The sequence below is a fragment of the Sapajus apella genome, unplaced genomic scaffold, assembly GCF_009761245.1.
Source record: "Sapajus apella isolate SASKATOON/1434 unplaced genomic scaffold, GSC_monkey_1.0 scaffold194, whole genome shotgun sequence".
Taxonomy (NCBI): Eukaryota; Metazoa; Chordata; class Mammalia; order Primates; family Cebidae; genus Sapajus; species Sapajus apella.
In genome coordinates, this window is record NW_022437134.1 from 50,274 (window position 1) to 69,401 (window position 19,128).

Genomic DNA, 19,128 nt, shown 5'->3' on the forward strand with positions numbered 1-19,128 from the left:
GCGGGCAGGGCCAGCCGGCCGAGGGCCCCTCAGCCCCATCCACCCCACTCCCCAGACCCCATCTTCCTCTTCTCCTTGTGACGGAAGATAGCAGTGGGAGCCTGCTGGGCAGAAGGCTGGAGCTGAGGGTGTGCGTGGAGGAAACTGTGGGTGCTGGTGAGCATGCATGTGTTGGAGCATGCGTGTGTTGGAGCATGCGTGTGTTGGAGCATGTATGTTTGGGGGTTGTGTGTGTGTTGGGAACAGTGTGTTAGGGATTGTGTGTGTTGGGGATTTTGTGTGGATGTTTTAGATTGTGTTGGGATTGTGTGTGTTTGGGTTTTGTGTGTGTATTGGGAATAATATGCATACTGGGGTTGTATGTATGTGTTAGGGATTGTGTGTGTTGGAAATTATGTGTGTTGGGAATTGTAGGGGAATTGCGTGTGTGTGTTGGGGATTGTGTATGTTGGGAATTTTGTGTGTGTGCTGAAGATTGTGTGCAGGGGAATGTGTGTGTGTTGGGGATTTTGTGTGTGTGTGTTGGGGATTCTGTGCATGCTGGGAGTTGTGTGTGTGCTGGGATTCTGTGTGTGTTGGGGATTGTGTGTGTTGGAGACAGTGTGTATTGAGGATTGTGTGTGTGAGTTGGGAATTGTATGTGGGGGAATTGTGTGTGTATTGGGAATTGTGTGTGTGTTGATGATTGTGTGTGCTGGGGATTTTGTGCATGCGTTGGGGATTCTGTGCATGTTGGGAGCTTTGTGTGTGTGTGTGTTGGGGATTGTGTGTGTTGAGGATTGTGTTTTGGGGATTGTATTGGGAACTTCATGTGTGTGTTGAGGATTCTGTGTGTCGGGGATTTTGTGTGTGTGTTGGGGATTCTATGCATGTCGGAAGTTGTGTGTGTGTGTGTTGGGATTGTGTGTGTTGGGGATTGTGTATGTTTTGGGGATTGCGTGTGTTGGGAATTTTGTGTGTGTGTTGAGGACTGTGGGGGGGGATTCTGTGTATCGGAGATTGTGTATGTATTTGGAATTGTGTGTGTGCTGAGGATTGTGTGTGTTGGGGATTTTGTGTGTGTGTGTGTTGGGGATTTTGTGTGTGTGTTGGGGATTCTGTGCATGTTGGAAGTTGTGTGTTCAGGATTGTGTGCTAGAGATCGTGTGGAAAATTGCGGGGAATTTGTGTGTATTGGAGGTTGTGTATTGGAACTGTGTATGTGTTGAGGACTGCGTGTTTTGGGGATTTTGTGTGTGTTGGGGATTGTGTGTGTCTTGGGGACTATATGTGTTGTGGATTTTGTGTTGGGGATTGTGTGTGTTGTAAATCATGTGTTTTGGGAATTGTGTGTGTGTACTGGAGATGATTGTGTATGTTTCGGATCGTGTGTGTGTGTTGCGGATCGTGTGTGTGTGTTGTGGATCCTGTGTGTGTGTTGCGGATCATGTGTGTGTGTTGGGGACAGTGTACATGTTTCGGTGAGGGTGTTGGTAAGAGGTCAGGACCGTGATATTGGAGTGCAGGCCCCATAAGTCCCCACCCTAGGCCTGAGCCCTGGGACCTCCTATCTGCTCGGGTCGGAGTCCCAGGACCCTGTGGGTTCAGCCCGCTAGTCCAGGCCCCATGCCCAACCCCCGCATCCCTGCAGGCCTTGTGCCTTCCAGGCTCAGACCCCTGGCCTCTCCCTGGGTCCATGTGTCCCTTTGCAGGCACTCCGCTGAGTGGCAGCGTGGAGAGACCGGCCTTGGCGCCCACATGCCACTGGCTCCATGCTGAGCTCCCCACCAGGTCTCCTCTCCCGCTGTCCCGGGGCCTTCAGTAGTATTAGGGGGAAGAGGGACAGGAGGGCAAGAGCAGGGGGTGGGAGATGGAGAAGGAAGGAGAAGGCAAGGTGGAAGCTGGGTTTCTCCCTGTGCCCACTCCTACCCCAAGACACGAGTCCAAGCACTTGCAGGTGAGATTTTAGGGGCAGGGCCTTGGTGATGACAAGACCCCCTAGGGGTCTGATGGCGTCTCCCATCTCTGAGCCCACCTCCTGGGCTCCAGGTCCCTGTCAGCACACACAGTGGCATTCCCAGTCCTCAGAGGACAGCTTTGTCCCACGCAGCTCAGAACCTGGAGGAAGGCCCATTCCAACCGGAGCAGAGGCTGAGCACTCAGCAGAGGCTGGACACCCCTGAGGTCTGGGGGCAGCGGAGGGTCTGTCCAGAATCTGCTTTCAGGCCAAGTACAGTCGGTGGGAGGAGGTATCCACTCATCTACTGCCTGGGCGCGGCGTACAGCTGTGGAGGCGCCTACGGAACAACCCTTCTCCAGACGCCGGGGTACGAGGGTGGGTGTGCCAGGAGACAGTTGCTGGGCCCACCTTAGCTCTCTGGCAGCATCATGGGTGCTGCCAGGCTCCCCTGAGGGCCCCCCAAAAGCCCACCTGGCCAGCCTGGCCCCCCGCCCCCCGCCAAGCCACCCACACAGCCTCTCTCTCTGAGACCCGGGAGTGGCCCTTTGTTCATAAGCGACAGCTTCCTCGCGGTGGCCGCGCCTCACAGACATCATCTTTGATGCTCTTTTTGCACCGTTTCGGTGTCTTTAATGTTTCCCTCCACAGCCGGCCGAGTGCCTCTCGGAGCCAGGCGGCCTCGCCAGCTGTCAGGCGGTTTCTAGCCTCGCTTCGGTTATTTTAAGCTGGTGAGCCTGACGCATCTCATCACTAATATCAGCAGTTTCATTTCTCCTATTTTCCATTCGCTGTAATGAAATGCTCAGGGCAGAATACAAGGAGATGAGCCAGCCATTTCGCAAACTCCGGCATCAGCCAGGCCCAGGCACTGGACCCTCGAACCACCGCACCTGGCACGGGTGGGCTGGAGGGTGGGCTGGGGGGTAGGCTGGGGGGTTGGGGGAGGTCAGCCTCACAGCCAGCACCCTCCCACCAGGCTGTTGGAGGCGTCACTCAGTGGAAAGATCTGGAAATACGGCCACCGTGTGGAGTCATCCAGAAGGTGGAAGGTGGAGGGGAGCGGATTAGCCGCGGACAGTTGTCACTCAGTGGGGCTACCTGCTCCAGAGAGGGGACTGGGCAGAGAAGGCAGAGCCAGACACCCGCCCCCAGCAGGGCAGACGCTACGGGCAGCCCCAGGCTCCCAGAGGCACTGACTGAATGGGGGTGGGGCCCAGCCTACCTCTCACTGCAGCCCCAGGAACCTGAGCCCAGAGGCGACTACCCACCTTCCCAGGCAGGAAGGCCTGGCCCCCAGGGAGACGGTGGGGGGTGGGGAGGGGGAGGTCCTGCCCCCATCCCACAGCCTCAGGAAGGGCAGCTCCGGCTGGTTCTGGAAAGAGGCCACAGTGGTGAGCAGAGACACAGAATGGAGGAGGGGCCTAGGCTGAGGAGACCCCCACGGGGTGGGGGCTGCGGGCCCACCTCCTCCCCATCTCCTCTGTCTCTGTCTCTCTCCCTCCCCCACCCTCCTCTCCCCCTCCCCCAGCACTGCCTCTGTCACTCCCACCCACATGGAGGTGGAGGAAGAGGGGGCGGGAGCAAGGGGCGGGCACCCTCCCTTCGACCTCCCTGGGACAGTTTCCCTTCCGCTCACATCTGCCTGAGCAGTAAAGGCAGCGGCTGGCACTGGCCGGGCTGCTCCCGGCATGCAGGTCCCACGGGCGCCCTGGCCCGTCGTCTGGGCGGTGCTACAACTGGGCTGGCGGCCAGGATGGTTCTTAGGTAGGTGGGGTCAGCGGTCAGGTGTCCTGGGGTCAGGGGTCTGGAAGGACCTTCCACCCTCAGCCCCTGGCAGGTGGGGGGGGTGCCATGGCGGGCAGTCTAGCTCTGCCCTAAACCCGAGCTGCCCCTTGCCCAGGTAACTCCTCCCGGGGCCCAAGTCCCCTCTCTGCTCCTGGGCAGGCAGGACCTCTGTCCTATCTCAGCCAGTCCTGGGTGCTGCGTGTCTTGGTAGAATGGCAGGTCAGGCTGCCCAGAGCCCCCACCTTGGCCGGGGTGAGTCTATGCGTGGCTCTCCCGGCCCGGGCAGCCTCGATTCTCACTTGAGTTTTCCTAAGGGTGGCACCAGCCCCATATGGGACTGACCTTGGCTTTACAACGTCAAGTTTAGATGAACTCATTTTTCTAATTGTATCAAAGGGGTACCTGTTTGAGTGAGGTTGGTTCTTCTGCCTCCAGGAACCCTCCTGGGTGGGGGCTGTGCCCCGCCTGCATCTCTGCCCAGATTCCAGGGCACTCCCAAGCCCTGTTCCGGCAGTCCCTGGGAGAGGTCTTCGAGAAGGGGAGGCTCTTCCTGGGCTGCCGGTGCCCCTGGGCCATCTGTGTCCACAACCCACCCCTCAGCCTTCTATGCCTGCTGAGCCTCTGTGCCCCGCCAGCCTGCGCCTGAGAATACAGAGGTCTAGGGAGGGTGGTTTTCCTCAGGCCCAGCCCAAGGCGGTCCCTCTGGGCCTTGCTGGGCACAGGGGTGTGAGGCCAGTGAGAGGATAAGACGAGGGGCCCTGATACCCCTCGAGGCTCCTGTCCTGGGGGTCCTGGTGCCCCTTCACCATGGCAGGTGCTGGGGGCTTCTGCCTCAGCCCCTTTCCCAGTGCCTGCTCCTGGGTGCCCGGGCCCTGCCTTTGCGCCTCAGTGCCGCCTCTTCAGGGAGGCCCGTGAGTCTCAGAACTGGAGATGCTGTGGCCAAAACGCACCCCAGCAAGACATTCGTGGGGGGAGCAGAGGAGTGCAGGGGGCGCTTGTCACGGGGAGGAAGAGCTGAGGCAGGAGGGGGGCCGAGCCTCCCCTGTGTCGGGGTCTGCAGCCAGACACTCCTGCTTCAGGTGCCCACACTGGTGCAGGGGAGACTCTCAGGGGCTACAGTCTCAGTTCCCCTGTCCCAACAGCCCGTAACACTCAGCACAGGGCACTCCGCATGGTGCAGTGGGCATCAGTGGGGTCCCATGTGTCCTGACCCAGACGCAGCCACCTGGCCGCAGGGTCTTCCTTCTGGGATGTGTCTTCTCCCCCTGGAACGACCCACTGCGTTTGCTATTTGGTCACCCCGCAGCCACCCCTCCCGCCTCAGGCGTGTTTCCCTCATGTTTTATGAGATTTCCCAAACCCGGTCGCTTGCAAGCCCATATGTGATGGCAGGAGCGTAAGTAAGAGCCTCTGCTCTGGCGCGGGACCACCGTGAGCTCATCAGAGCCGCGCCCTGAGCTCCGGGCTTTGGCAAGACCTGGCCCATACTGGCTGCTCCGTGGGCTTCGGGATCTTAGGTGAGAAGGCCTCCTGGCGACGCTGTGTCCTGAGGATTAAATCAGGTCATTTGTGAAAACTGCCCAGCCCAGCCGGGACACTTTTTTGTTCATTTCTTTTAGAGACAGGGTCTCGCTCTGTCGCCCAGGCTGGAGTGCCTTCACTGTGTGAAGGTGTGATCTCGGCAGCCTCGACCTGCGGGGCTCAAGCCATCCGCAGGGACTGTAGGCACGCACCACCACACCGGGACAATTTCTTCCACTTTTCGTAGAGACAGGGGTCTCACTAGGTTGCCCAGACTGGTCTCAAACTCCTGGGCTCAAATGATCCTCCCACCACAGCCTCCCAAAGTGCTGGGATTATAGGCATGAGCTTTTTAAAGTCAGATTTTTAAATTATTTTCAACCTACTAATTTGAAAAATATACCAAAAAAGTTTAAAAACACAACAATGAATATCCCTCACCTAGAATGGATAACTGAGAATACTGACACATGTGCTTTGGGGACTGGGCGGCTGGAGCTGCACAGACCAAGTGGCTTCAAAGCCTCAGGGCTCTGCTCAGCATCTCCCTCCCGGCTGCAGCTTCGAAAGAGACTGTCCTCTGCCATCCAGGGGCTGGATGTGCTGGGCAGAGCTGCACCAGGTCGGCTCCCCAGCTCTGAGGGGCTCTGCTCAGCCTCTCCTGGCTGGGGGTTTTCTGGCCACCCTGTGTTCTGGGTCTTGCGGAATTATCCACCAGGCTCTGCCTTCATCTCTGCGTGCGTGACTCTGTGCAGGAAACCAGGCGGGCTGGGTCAGCGCCCACAGGGCCCCGTGCCCTCATCTTACCTAGTCCCAGCTGCCATCAGCCTGTTCTTCATAAGGCCACCTTCTGAGGTCACGGGAGTTAGAGCCTCCACGGGGAATCTGTAGGGACTCCGTTCGGCCCACAGCCCTTCCCACGGCCCTTCCCACCTCCACACACACTCACGACTGGGAGAACTCAGAAGACCCATTCCTCGCCCCTGCCAGGCCTTCTAGGGACAAGCTTGTTCTCTTCACCCTGGCACAGCCTGCGGCCAGTTTCCTTGTCTTTAGTGGGATAGCAGTCAGAGCTGCTGGGTCTGCTTCCTCCGGCCCAGCCGTGGGGCAGGCACAGCCTCCTCCGTGCACTTCTGGAAAGCGCAGCCTGAAACGGGGTCTCTCTGTGGGAGCCAGCGCCCCCGCCTCACGACCCGTGATGTTCACGGCCTGTTCCACACCCCAGGACGGGCTGTCTCCCTCCCGACCTGCACAGAGCACAGCCTTCTCCCATCAACCCACGATCCTACACGGATCCAAGAGGGAGCACCTGGGGAAACAGTGGAATCCCATAGAAACTCCTCAAATCCAACTCGACCCACGACCAGCCAGTGGTCATTTCTGAATATTCATCTTCTTAGTAGATTCTACCCGCCAAGGGAGGCCAGGAAGCCTTCCTGGAGGAGGTGGCCAGAGGACTGAGGTGAGGCAGGCCCTGCTAGAAGTCACCACTCAGCTCCCCACACTGGGCTTCTCTGGGAGCCGCTGGGGGAGGCGGGAGAGGGGGCTGCTTGAGCCTCAGACACCAAGGTAGCTCCCACCCCACCCAGCCAGTCAGTGGGGGCAGGGGAGGCCAAGGGGCCCAACTGGGCGTGCTCCCCAGGGTGGATTCCAAAATGGGGGGTGTGCAGGACCCCAGGGTCCTGGCTCAAGGCCAGACAGGAAAAGGGTCGAGCCCATCATCAACCAGCATAGACCAAGCCAAGAGCAGGTCTCTCCACCAAGGTGTGCAAATAAATAGACAGCAGTTATGTTTTTAATTAAGGGACAGCACCAGTGGTTCCGTGGATGTGCCAGTGTAGATACGCAGCAGCCTTGGCCCTGTTGCCAGCATCTCGTCCCACATTGGGGGGGTCCCTCAGCGGTGTCCTTGTACTTCCTAACCATGCAGGGTCCCTGCTCATAGGTCCCTCACCTGCCTGTCTGTGCCAACAGCCACATGCAGCCCTGGCCTGGGAGGCAGAGCCCCTGAGGGGCTACCTGCAGGGTTGGGGCCAGTGGGTCCCCACTGCAACCCCAGAAACCCAGAGGGCGCGGGACTTCCACGCTCTGTGCCCCAGCCCAGCCCCCGTGACAGCTGCAGCCACCCTGCCCCAGGCTGCTTCCCAGGAGCCTGCTTGGCCCTGATGCTGGGAGCCCATCTTCCTCCATTCAGGCAGGTCTCCCAGTGCTGGACGGGTGTCCCCACTGCGGTCCCGCTGCCCTGGCCTGGCTGCCCACTGGCCCTGAGAGTCACACTGCCCTGTAGCCCACCTTGGTCAAAACCTACTCCTGATAGGCTGGGAGATGCCCGGGTCTGCCCTGCCACCGTCTGCAGGGGGCGTCCCCTGGCCAGTCAGCAGACAAGCGGCAGTCTCAGGTCTCAGAGAGTGGGGCTCACCTCAGCAGCCCCGATGCAGCCAGCCCCGCCCCTGCCACGTCTGGGCACACCACCAGGATGCTGGGGGACAGACACAACGGTGGAGGAGGCAAGTGCTGGGCAGCCAGGAGGCCGTGGGCACAGAGGGAACAGGGACACTCGAGGTCACTTCAGACACCTTGCGCATCCCCCGGGAGGTACCCAGTGGGGTGGGCACTAGGAGTCGGTCCAGGCACAGCCCCACTGACCTCTGGCATCCAGCCAGCAGGCCCTGGGCCAGCCTCTTGTCCTCTGAGCTGATTGCTCCCTGGGTTATCATCACCACCCGCCTTGGAATCCACCTGACTGCAGCCATAGCAACCAGGGCCCGGAATCTGTATCGCCACGTGGGGGGCGCCCATGCAGGCACAGGACAGAGCTGGGGCTGAGTGACAGCCCCCGGGACTGACAGTGCAGGGCTGGCGCCTTATTTGGGGAAGCCTGCGGCATGGGACATGTGGGTGGGCAGGCAGGGAAAACCACCTGCTGTGCAGCATCTTCGGGCCTGGGTCTTAAGCCTGTGCGGTGCCCCCACCTGCAGAAGATCTGCAGCCCCCCGGCTGCCGCGTGGGTTTCCCAGGCCCTGGCCCTGGCCCTGGCAGGCAAATGCTTCAGTAGGTCCTTGTCTTAGGAAGCCCAGTGTTGGGGGCCCACATCTGTCCACTTAGGAGGCAATGGCTCATCTGGTTTCTGAAGCATCTTTGCTATGAGCTCCAGTCTCCACGGTCTTGCTGGAAAATGTGGAGGCCCCACCGCCCACTGCCCATGGCAGTCATGTCCACGCCACGTGGTCTCTGGGAGCTGGGTGTGGCTCCCAGCTCTGAGCTTGTCCTGGAAACAGGGCAAAGACTGACGAGGGGCCGCACTCCTCCCAGGGCTGGGGTCTCCATGGCAGCACCCCCACCCACACAGCACAGTCACACTCCCCTGTGCCAGAGCAGTGCAGATAGGACCAGGCCAGGATGCCCAAGGGTCAGGGGCCAGGGATGGGTAGCCCCCGAACAGCTCTCTCTGGGCATCGGCCTCAACGGGGAAGGGGGTGAAGGCTCTTAGTAGGAAACCGGGGGGATCTAGGTCAGAGCCAGGCGCAGGGCAGAAGCCCCGCCTTAAGTAGAAGGAAGAGGCCTTGCCGTGGATTCGAGCGGCTGTCTCCGGGCAGCAGAGGCCCTGAGAGACTCACCAAGGACACCCCGGCTGGGGTGGCCCCTCCAGAGCCCTTGCTGCCCAAAGTGGGTGGGCAGGTGGCCAAGGATGCCTTGCAGGGCCGCCCAGCCTCTTCCTGACCTCTCTCCATCTCTCAGACTCCCGGGACAGGCCCTGGAACCCCCCCACCTTCTCCCCAGCCCTGCTGATGGTGGCCGAGGGGGACAACGCCACCTTCACCTGCAGCTTCTCCAACACGTCGGGTAGCTTCGTGCTGAACTGGTACCGCATGAGCCCCAGCAACCAGACGGACAAGCTGGCCGCCTTCCCTGAGGACCGCAGCCAGCCGGGCCACGACCACCGCTTCCGAGTCACGCAACTGCCCAACGGGCGCGACTTCCGTATGAGCGTGATCGGGGCCCGGCGTGATGACAGCGGCACCTACCTCTGCGGGGCCATCTCCCTGGCCCCCACAGCGCAGATCAAAGAGAGCCCGAGAGCAGAGCTCAGGGTGACAGGTACGGCCTAAGAGGCCCCGGGCAGGGGCGGGCAGGGACGGGCCGGGGTGGGTGCCCCTCCTGCACAGGAACATGAGCCCCAGGGTGGTAGGGCAGGGACCCCCACGGCTCCAGGACAGGGCTCTGTCCCACGCCCAGCACCCTGCCCCTGACCCTCCAACCTGACCCCATCCTAACCCCCAACCTTTGTGCCCTTCCAGAGAGAAACCCAGATGTGCCCACAGCCCACCCCAGCCCCTCACCCAGGCCAGCCGGCCAGTTCCAAGGCCTGATGGTCGGCGTCGTGGTCGGACTGCTGGCCAGCCTGGGGTTGCTGGCCTGGGTCCTGGTTGCCATCTGCCCCCGGGCTGCACGAGGTAACGTTACCCCAGCCCCTCAGCCTGCTCCCCCAACCCTGCTGACAGCCCTCACTCCGGCCTCCCCTCCCTCCACCCTTCCTCTCCTCCCCACCAGTGATGAAGGCTCTTGGGCTAAGACCCCCACCCTCCCCTGGGGAGTGCTGCTGAGGGTCTGCCTGGTGATCCCAAGTGTGTTTGTCTTCAGGGGCCATGGGAGTCCAGCGCACCGACCAGCCCCTGGTGAGTGTCTCCTTGTGCCGTCCTTCCCGGGTGGGCAGAGGTGGAAGCACATGGCCTGCAGGTCTCGCACGCCATTCGGGCCAGGACCCCGCCTCCCCGGCCCCAGCCGCCACCTCAATCCCTAAAGCTACGACCTGGGGCCCCAGCCTGCCTGCAGTCTCAGGGGGTGAATGGCCCATGCGTGTGGCCGCCTGTGAGGGGTGGGCTCGGTCACTTCCTACCTTACGCTGGAGAGAGGAGAGCTTGAAAAGTCACATTTTGGAATCCTAAATCTACAAGAATGCCAGGGAAATTTTAGATGGGGACGTTGAGCCAGAGAGGAGGGATAGCGTCCCAGGTCACACGGAGGGCAGTAATGGGACAGCCCAGGGCAAGCGGCCCTCCGTGAGGGGCGCAGGCTCGGTGACCGCACTGTAGCCAGGCTGTGGAGCCACATGCCTCCTTCCTGGGGTGGGCCGTGGGGGCTGACTCCCCCTCCCTCTCTCCCGAAAGAAGGAGGACCCCTCAGCCGTGCCTGTGTTCTCCATGGACTATGGGGAGCTGGACTTCCAGTGGCGAGAGAAGACCCCGGAGCCCCCCACGCCCTGTGTCCCTGAGCAGACGGAGTACGCCACCATCGTGTTCTCCAGTGAGCTGGGCGCCTCGTTCCCGGCCCGCAGGGGCTCAGCCGAAGGCCCTCGGAGTCCCCGGCCGCTAAGGCCAGAGGACGGACACTGCTCTTGGCCCCTCTGACGGGCTTCCTTGGCCACCAACATCCTGCAGACCCTCCACCGCGGGCCTAGGCTCAGCTCCTTCCCTCAGGAGGCACAGGCAGCATGCAGGGCGGTGCAGGCCACCCAGGGGCTGAGCTGCCTGGGGGTTACAGGGGTGCTGTCCTGCACCTCTGCCAGCCCCACCGGGCACAGCCCTGCCAGGCACAGCCCCACGGCAAGACTCATGTCTGGATGCCCACAGCGACCCAGGCAGCAGTGTCACCGTACCCTACAGGGAGGGCCGGATGCCTGGACAGGGCTGCCTGCGTCCGGCTCCCTGAATCTTGCTGCTGCTGCTGCTGCCTGGGGTTGAAGACACCGTGGCCCTGCCTGCCGCCGCCCCCAGAGCCCCTTGCCTGAACTTGGGGGCCTGGTTGAAGACTGCCTTGGAGCAGCCAAGGTGTCCGTGGCAGGGGCATCCCGAGACACCCTGGACACAGGGCCCAAGACTGGGCACGGGGTGGGAGGTGCGTGGGGCTGGGGACTCCCTGGGAGCTGGCTGCTCTCCCAGGCCTAGAGAAGTTTCAGGGAAGGCTCCAAGAGCTCCTGGCTGTGATGGCGGGGCAGGAACCCCCTCCACCTTACACGTGCCCAGGCAGTGCCTCAGGCCTTTTGTGGGGCAGGGAAACTGAGGCAGTAAGAGGCCAGGCAGAACCGGAGGCCATTCAGGCCCAGCCAGCGCTCTGGCCTCCCCGCCACACCACCCCAGCCCTTCTCACGACTCAGGTAAGGGACGTCCTAGGCTGCCTTGGTCGGGGGCAGGGCTGGGGCTGACTAGCCCCTCCTAGCTGTGGCAAGCTCTGTGGTTTGGGGGAACTGGTACAGGCACCCAGGGCCCCCCATTCACCCACACTGGGGGTTCTCCTTGGCATCCAGGGCCTAAGCACCCATTCACACGATTATGTAAAGGCGTTTGTCCGGGCTCCCACCAGGGCCTGGCTGGGAAGGTAAAGGCGACCCCCGGGGCCGGGCATCCCGCTGTGGCCTGGCCACCCCTCCCATCCACACACTGCACTCCACTCCTGGGGCAGGCCCACCAGTATCCAGGAGGCTGGCGGGCACCTGGGATGAGGGACTCCCTTCCTTATGGTTCTATTATAATTAAATATGAGCTCGATCTAAAGAGTTCTGTCCTGTTGGGCGGCTGTGGGGGCAGTGGGCAGGAGGGAAGGAGGTCTCCAGGGAGAGGCAGGGCTGTGGCCAGCCTGAGGCTGCGTGTGGAAGGTGCTGGCCATTTCCTGGAGCCTGGCCCGGGTCAGGCCTTTTCTTCACCATCCCAGAAACACACAGGCCCTCCCAGCCCTGCTTGCCCCACTCACACATGCAGCCCTCCGGTGAGAAGTGCCTCCAACTTAACAGGGCGGGGGCACCATCCTCCCCACATCCAAGCCTTTTGGGGGTCCCATGGCCCCTGCCCACAGGCCTCCTGGCCAGGCACAGGCGTCCCTGAGTGGCTGTGCCGGTGCCTGCCTGGCTCCAGCCTCCCCATCCCCGTGTCCCCTTGCCCGCCAGTCCCTACAGGCAGGGGTGATGCCTTCTGCCAGGGCCCCCACAGCGGGATGGGAGGACTCCCCGGGGCTATGAGGGAGGGGCCCGGGGTTTTGGGCAGGACACAGCATCTGCAGGTCCCTCCCCAAGTACACAGGGTGGGGGTGTCGGGGGAGGCAGGACCACGCCTGCTTGAGCCCCATCACCTTGCTGGGGTCCTTGGCTGCTGGCAGCAGGGACAGTGCAGAGAAGGGAGCCCTGCCAGGCCCTCGGACAGCACAGCCACCCACCCACTGCCCCTCCCGGGGGCTCATTCTGTGCTTGCCTCCCTGAAGCCCCGTCCTGGAGGGGGCGAGGGGCAGAGCTGCCGTGCCTGTACTGGGGACGTTCTGGGAACTCCCAGCAAGATCCGCAGACCAGGCCTGGGAGGGAAAGCAGCCCGGGTCTTTGCAGACGCGGCTCCACCAGCAGAGCCCATGCTGGAAATGCGGGAAGCCTGTGCAGAGGCTGAGCTCCAGGCACCCGGACCCCAGGCCCCCAGGCACCGCCGCTGCACACATGCGGGTTCTTCCTCCGCAGTTTGTAAATTTAGCACCATCCCAATAAAAACCACACTTCTGGAACTATAATGCTCATACGGAAAAATTAACAAGCAAGTAACAGCCAAAAGAAACCATGAAAAGAAAGTGAAAAGGGATCAGCTTTATGAGCTCTGGGGAAACTGACTGTAATGTGAGCAGGTGGGATTAGCCCAGAAGAGACAGAACAGGCCCAGTCCCTGCGACCCAAATCAGAGCAGGGAAAGAGGCTTTTTAACCAGCTGCACAGGGACCGGGATAGCCATTTGGAAAAGTATTAACTTAGACTCATGTGCATAAATGCCAAATGCAGCAGAGAGAAGCATAAAAACAGAACCCTACAAGAAACAAGAAACCGTGGGTGCATTCTTACAGTGCGGGAGGAGAAGGGATCCCCAAAGACAAAGGACAACCGTCAGGGAGCCATGAGAGAAAAGACTGAGACACTGAACTCCGTATAGTGGAGAACAAAAAACTTTAGCTCGGCAAAAAAGATCATAAACAAACTGAGGGAAAATATTTGCACCATCACCAAAGAGCGAATATGTCAGCACACCTCTACAGAGAGACGAGGCGAGCTTGCCTACATGTGCACGGCGCTACGCGTGCTGACATGTGTGCGTGCAAATATGCATGTGTGCATACACGAGGTATGGCGTGCGGGTGTGTGTGCAGGTGTGTATACATACGTGTGCATGCGTGCCTTACATACATGTGGCAGTGCATGTGTACATACATACACCCCAAAATAGTGGAAGGGTGCTCAGTTTCTCTCAATAACAAAAATACAAGTTAGAACTACACCCCGCAGGCCCAGAGCTCGGACACCGAGCGGCTGCTGAGGCCGCAGGGCGCAGGAGCGGGGCTGGCGGAAAGCCAAGCGGGAGCCCGCGGGCGCTGGCTGGCAGGCAGCGGGCACTAGCCCTGTGCCCCGTCAACACCCGAGCCCCCGCGGAAACGCTTCCCAGGGGTCACCGGCGAAGGCGCGGCGCCGCAGGAGCAGGGCGGGGGCCCAGGGCTCCCCACCGAGGGTCAGGTCGCCGGGCACCACGAGGGGACGCCGCGGGGGGCAGGACGGCGCGAAAATGACACGGGGGCCATCCGAGCGTCAAAAATGCCACATTACAGTGAAAAACCTAACTGAGGCCGGGCGCGCGGCCCGTCGTCCCCGCGCTTGGGGAGGCCGAGGGGAGGGTCCCGGAGCGCGGGCGTTTGAGAGCGGCCCGGGCAGCACGCGGAGACCCGGCCTCCGGAGAGGAGCTTAACAAGCGCCCGGGGGCGGCCCCGGCTCCCCGGAGGCCGAGGGGAGGGTCCCGGAGCGCGGGGTCGCGGCCGCAGCGGAACACGGAGGCGCCCCCGCCCCGGCCTGGGCGGCGGACGAGACCCCGACTCAGGAAGGACGCGGCCGAACCGACCCACACGCCCGAGTCCGCTGGAAGACCGGAGCTCGGACCGAGCGTGAAGCGGCGGGCGGCGGGGGCGGTGCTGCCCGGGCCGCGCGGGGCCGGCGTCCTCCATGGCGGCCGCGGAGAGGAGGCGGCGCCGTCAGCGCTGCGCCCCCCGCCTTCCCGTCAGGCCGCCCCGCGCCGCGCACTCACTTTTTCCGTCCCCGGCGCCGCGTCGCAGCCGGCTGCGCTCCCGCCACCCACGCGCCCCGGGCGGGTCGTCCCGGCCTCGCACGCACTGCCGCGGCCTCAGGAGCGCCCGGGGGTGGCCGGCTCGGGGCTCCCCGGACAGTCGTGGGCGGAAGCGCGGAGGGCGCGGGGGTCGTGGGGGGGCGCGGGGGGCGCGGGGGTCCGCTGGGGGGGGCGCGGGGGCGCGCGGGGGTCGCCGGGGGCTGCCGGGGGCGCAGGGGGCGCGGGGGACCCGGCGCTTGAGAGTGCGGCCAGACCCCCGCCTCGGCCCCCGGAGCCTGGCCCGCGCCCCGCCCCTGCAGCCCGCGCGCTCTTCCCGCGCCCTCCCGCCCCGCAGCGCCCCCCACCGCGCCCCCCACCGCGCCCCCCACCGCGCCCCCCACCGGCCCTGGACGCCTCGGCGCGGGGGCGCAGGTCCGAGGGCCGCGTGGATGGAGCCCAGGCTCCAGGGCATTGGGCGGCGCTCTGGGCAGAGCTCCCAGCAGGAGCGAAGGTGAGCGGCGGGTGCTCCTCCGGCTGCAGGAGGCAAGGCTGGCGACCCGATTGCAGCGCCAAGGCCCTGGGGGCTGGTGGGGCCGTGCGAGGGGCTGCACTGTGAGTCCCGGGGGCATCAGCCCTCATGGGTCAGGACTCCAGTGTGGACCAACCTCACTTTGCGTCTGGGTGAGGCTCCTGAGTTTCTGGAGAGTTCAGGATGTGGAGGGTCCTCCAGAGGGTGACCGAGACCGCGTGATCACACAGTCGCCGTGGCCCCCTCAACTGTGACACAATCGCTCTCCTTCTTGGGTGGACCTCCATGTTTTCTCCCCATACCTCTGACCCCGGTCAGGCTGCCCCACCCGCCAGTCGGGGCCCCCTGTGTTTGTCCAGCCTTACAAAACCAGGCCAGGGGTGTGGCCGGAGGGGACACTGCTGGGGCGCTGGCCAGGGTTGTGAGAGAGCAGGACGCCTGCCCCAGGCACAGAGCACCATCGTCCACCCACTACTTGACCACAGAATCCAAGGTTGGTTTGAGGTCTTAAGTTTATCTCAATTTAAACTACAAAATCAAATTATTACGTACATGGAATAGTAATTAGCCTTAAAAAGATGGACGTTTGTGGACCACATTCACAGCAGCACAATTCACAACAGCGGCCAGGTGGAAGCAGCAGCCGGGTGTCCACTGCAGGGTAGGATCACTCAGCCTCAGGCAGAAGGGGCTCCCACGCCCGCCGCAGCATGGAGGAGCCTCGAGGACATCACGACGAGGCACACAGCCACAAAAGGACAAACACGGTGTGACTCCACGCATACGAGTTTCCCAGAGGGGCCAGTTCACAGGCAGAGAAAGCAGACGGAGGGGGCCGGGGCCAGCCGGGGGAGCCAGTGGGAAGTGAGGGTTTAATGGTGACACTTTCTGTTTTGCAAGAGAAAATGTTTCCATTTCTGGGCTGAGAGGTCAGCCGCTGAACCACAGAGGCCAGGTGGGGACTGTGGGCCTCGGCCACTGCCTGGCCTGTACAGGCTGCCCCAGGAGCAGGGGCAGGGGCAGGAGGGCTGGGTGTGAGCTCACAGCCCATGGCAGCCTCCAGCCTCACTGATGGACAGAAGGGGAAACTGAGGCCCGGGGAGGCGTACCTGTAGTAGTGAGGGGTCTCCAGAGAAATAAAACCAATAGGTCGGGTGTGGCGGCTCACGCCTGTAATCCCAGCGCTTTGGGAACCTGAGGCAAGCAGATCACCTGAGATCAAGAATTTGAGACCAGCCTGGCCAGCATGGTGAAACCCTGTCTCTACTAAAAATACAAAAATTTTTAGTAGGGGGCAGGCTGGTCTCGAACTCCTGACTGCAAGTGACCCACCCGCCTCAGCCTCCCAAAGTGCTTGGTTGTTAGGCGTGAGCCACCACACTCGGCCTTGGTTTGGTTTTGTTTTGTTTTGCAGATGTCATCTGTTAAGGACACCCCCCCCTCAAATATGGTAGTGGAGACTTTCTATTGCATGGAGCCTAAAAGAAGCATGTTTTCTGGCAAAGAAAAGGGAAATTAGCAAGCATGGAAGGGGAGGTTAGGATCCCGCTGTTTAGCCAAGAAGCTCATGCTCACCTGCTCTACACCCAGGACTGGGAAATGCCATGGTGCACCCATCACATTGGAAAAACAGTAAAGGCCAGGCACAGTGGCTAACACCTGTAATCCCAGCACTGTGGGAGGCCAAGGTGGGCGAATCACGTGAGGTCGGGAGTTCGAGACCAGCCTGGCCAACATGGAGAAACCCTATCTCTATTAAAAATAAAAAATTAGCTGGGAGTGGTGATGAGCACTAGTAATCCCAGCTACTCGGGAGGCTGAGGCAGGAGAATTGCTTGAACCCGGGAGGCGGAGGCTACAGTGAGCCTAGGTCGCGCCATTGCACTCCAGCCTGGGCAAAAAGAACGAAACTCCGTCTCAAAAGAAAAGGAAAGTAAAAAGTCAGATAATGTGAAGGGAAACAGGCCTTCCCATGCACTCCTGTGAGAACTCCCGAGTAAAATAAAAATGATAGTCGCCCACATCTGGGAATCTATCCTACAGAAATCAGAATTCCAGTTTGTCAGGACCTATGTTCAAGAATATTTACTGAAGCTATTCTTGTAATAGGGGGGAAAAAACTAGAAACAATCTGAATGCCCCTCGATAAGAAAATATGGACTAAATGACAGCACATCTATACTAAGGGCACATCATGCAAGTTTTGGCTAATGTTTTCTTGTGGTAAAATACACATAACATAAAATACGCCCTTAACCATTTTTAAGTGGCTGGTTCAATGGTGTTAAACTAATTCCCAATGTTGTGCCACGATCACCGCCATCCATCTCCAGAACTTTCCTTCATGAAGGACTGAAGCTCTGCCTTCATTAAACACTCACACCACTCCGCCTCCCCAACTCCTGGCAGCCACCATTCTGCTTTCTGTCTCTAGGAATCTGACCCCTCCAGGGACCACATCTGAGTGGAATCGTAAGATATTTGCCCTTTTGCGACTGGCCTATTTCACAGCGTAACGTCCTCGGGGGTCCATCCGTGTCATCATAGCTGTCGGAATCCCTTTCCTTCCTAAGACAGAATCAAGTTCCCTCATATGGACGGACCACGTTTGTTCAGTTATCCGTCGATGGACACTTCAGCTGCTTCCGCAGTTTAGCTATTGTGAATAACGCTGCCGTGAACCTGGGAGCACACAAACCTCTGAGACCTTGGCTTCAGTTCTGCTGGGTAACCGCTGGCTCATACAGAAATTCCATCTGTAAGTTTCTGAGAAATCATCTGGCTACTGTTTTCCACAGCGGCCACACCATCCACACTCCCCGCAGCAGCTCTCACGCTAGTATTAAGAAGAATGAGGCCGAGCACAGTGGCTCATGCCTGTAGTCCCAGCACTTTAGGAGGCCGAGGCAGGCGGATCACCTGAGGTCAGGAGTTCGAGACCAGCCTGGCCAACATGGTGAAACCCTGTCTCTACCAAAAATACAAAATTAGCCGAGCGTGGTGGTGGATGCCTGTAACGCCAGCTACTCCAGAGGCTGAGGCAGGAGAATCACTTGAGCCCAGGAGGCAGAAGCTGCGGTGAGCCGAGATCTGGCCACTGCACTCCAGCCTGGGGACAGAGCTTGAAAGATGTTGCTGTCTTTGGTCAAGCTCCGGGATGAGAGTTGCAGTGGGAAGTCAGCTAGGGACTCCTCAGGAGCAACACCTGAAGGAGCAGGAACAGCTGAGCACAAGGGGTCGAGCATCTGGAGACACCGCTGGGGGCCAGAGCCTCGGCCTGAAGGGGTGGGGCCTGGTCCAGCATCACTGCGCAGGCATGGCCGCTGACAATCCCACTGTGGGAGAAACGGGAGAGACACACACACATTTTTACATTTCACTTGCGTGCGTTTGGGGAAAGCTGTGGAATGTTGTTACCCCAGGGACAGAATGGGGTGGGAGGACACTCTGGTTTGAGCAGGTGAAGCAAGTGTCTGGGGCCATCGTAACTTTATTAGTCACATGAAGTGGAAAACACCTCAGAGAATGGCTTTGGAAACCACCAGATGGGCTGTGAGGTCGTCCCTAACACAGTGAGCAACGAGGACTTGCTGGGCCTCGATCTCCACATCTGGAAGATAGAAATGTTCTCCGCCCCGCGGGCTTTATTTCAGATTAAATGGGTGACGCACACGAAGCCCAGGGCCCTAGTGAGCCTTCTGCAAACGCCCAAGTGCTTCCTGCTGTCCCCTCTGCGCATACACAGCACGGACAGAAAGTTAAAGAGAACGTCGTGGAGAAGAACAGAAAGGGAGAGACACGGTGAGACAGAGACACAGAGACAGAGAGTCAGAGACACAGAGAGAGACAGACTCAGAGACAGGGACAGAGAGAGACAGAGACACAGAGACAGACTCAGAGACAGAGACACAGAGTCAGAGACACAGAGAGACAGAGAGTGAGAGACACAGAGAGACAGAGACACAGAGAGAGACAGACTCAGAGACAGGGAGTCAGAGTCACAGAGACAGAGACACAAAGAGAGACAGGCTCAGAGACAGAGTCAGAGACACAGAGACAGACAGAGATGCAGAGAGAGACAGACTCAGAGACAGAGAGACAGACACACAGAGAGAGACAGACTCAGAGACACAGAGACACAGAGAGAGACAGACACAGAGACAGAGACACAGAGAGAGACAGACTCAGAGACAGAGAGTCAGAGACACAGAGACAGAGACAGAGAGACAGAGACGCAGAGAGAG

At 60.5% G+C, this 19,128-nt stretch overlaps 1 protein-coding gene across 1 annotated transcript; it reads left to right on the plus strand.

Moving 5' to 3' along the window:
• The first annotated feature begins 3,559 nt into the window (after window positions 1-3,559).
• On the plus strand, window positions 3,560-12,550 carry PDCD1 (programmed cell death 1). Its single transcript, XM_032269505.1, has 5 exons — window positions 3,560-3,703; window positions 8,984-9,343; window positions 9,544-9,699; window positions 9,887-9,921; window positions 10,414-12,550. Exons 1-5 carry the CDS (start codon window positions 3,628-3,630, stop codon window positions 10,651-10,653), a joined length of 867 nt encoding a protein of 288 aa, XP_032125396.1. The 5' UTR covers window positions 3,560-3,627; the 3' UTR covers window positions 10,654-12,550.
• The last annotated feature ends 6,578 nt before the right edge of the window (window positions 12,551-19,128 follow it).

Excerpts from the sequence above, each read along its gene's own strand:
- PDCD1 (XM_032269505.1), top strand. The coding sequence starts at position 3,628 with ATGCAGGTCCCACGGGCGCCCTGGCCCGTCGTCTGGGCGGTGCTACAA. Across the intron at positions 9,344-9,543 it reads AGCAGAGCTCAGGGTGACAG|AGAGAAACCCAGATGTGCCC; the intron begins GTACGGCCTAAG and ends GTGCCCTTCCAG. Across the intron at positions 9,700-9,886 it reads CTGCCCCCGGGCTGCACGAG|GGGCCATGGGAGTCCAGCGC; the intron begins GTAACGTTACCC and ends GTTTGTCTTCAG.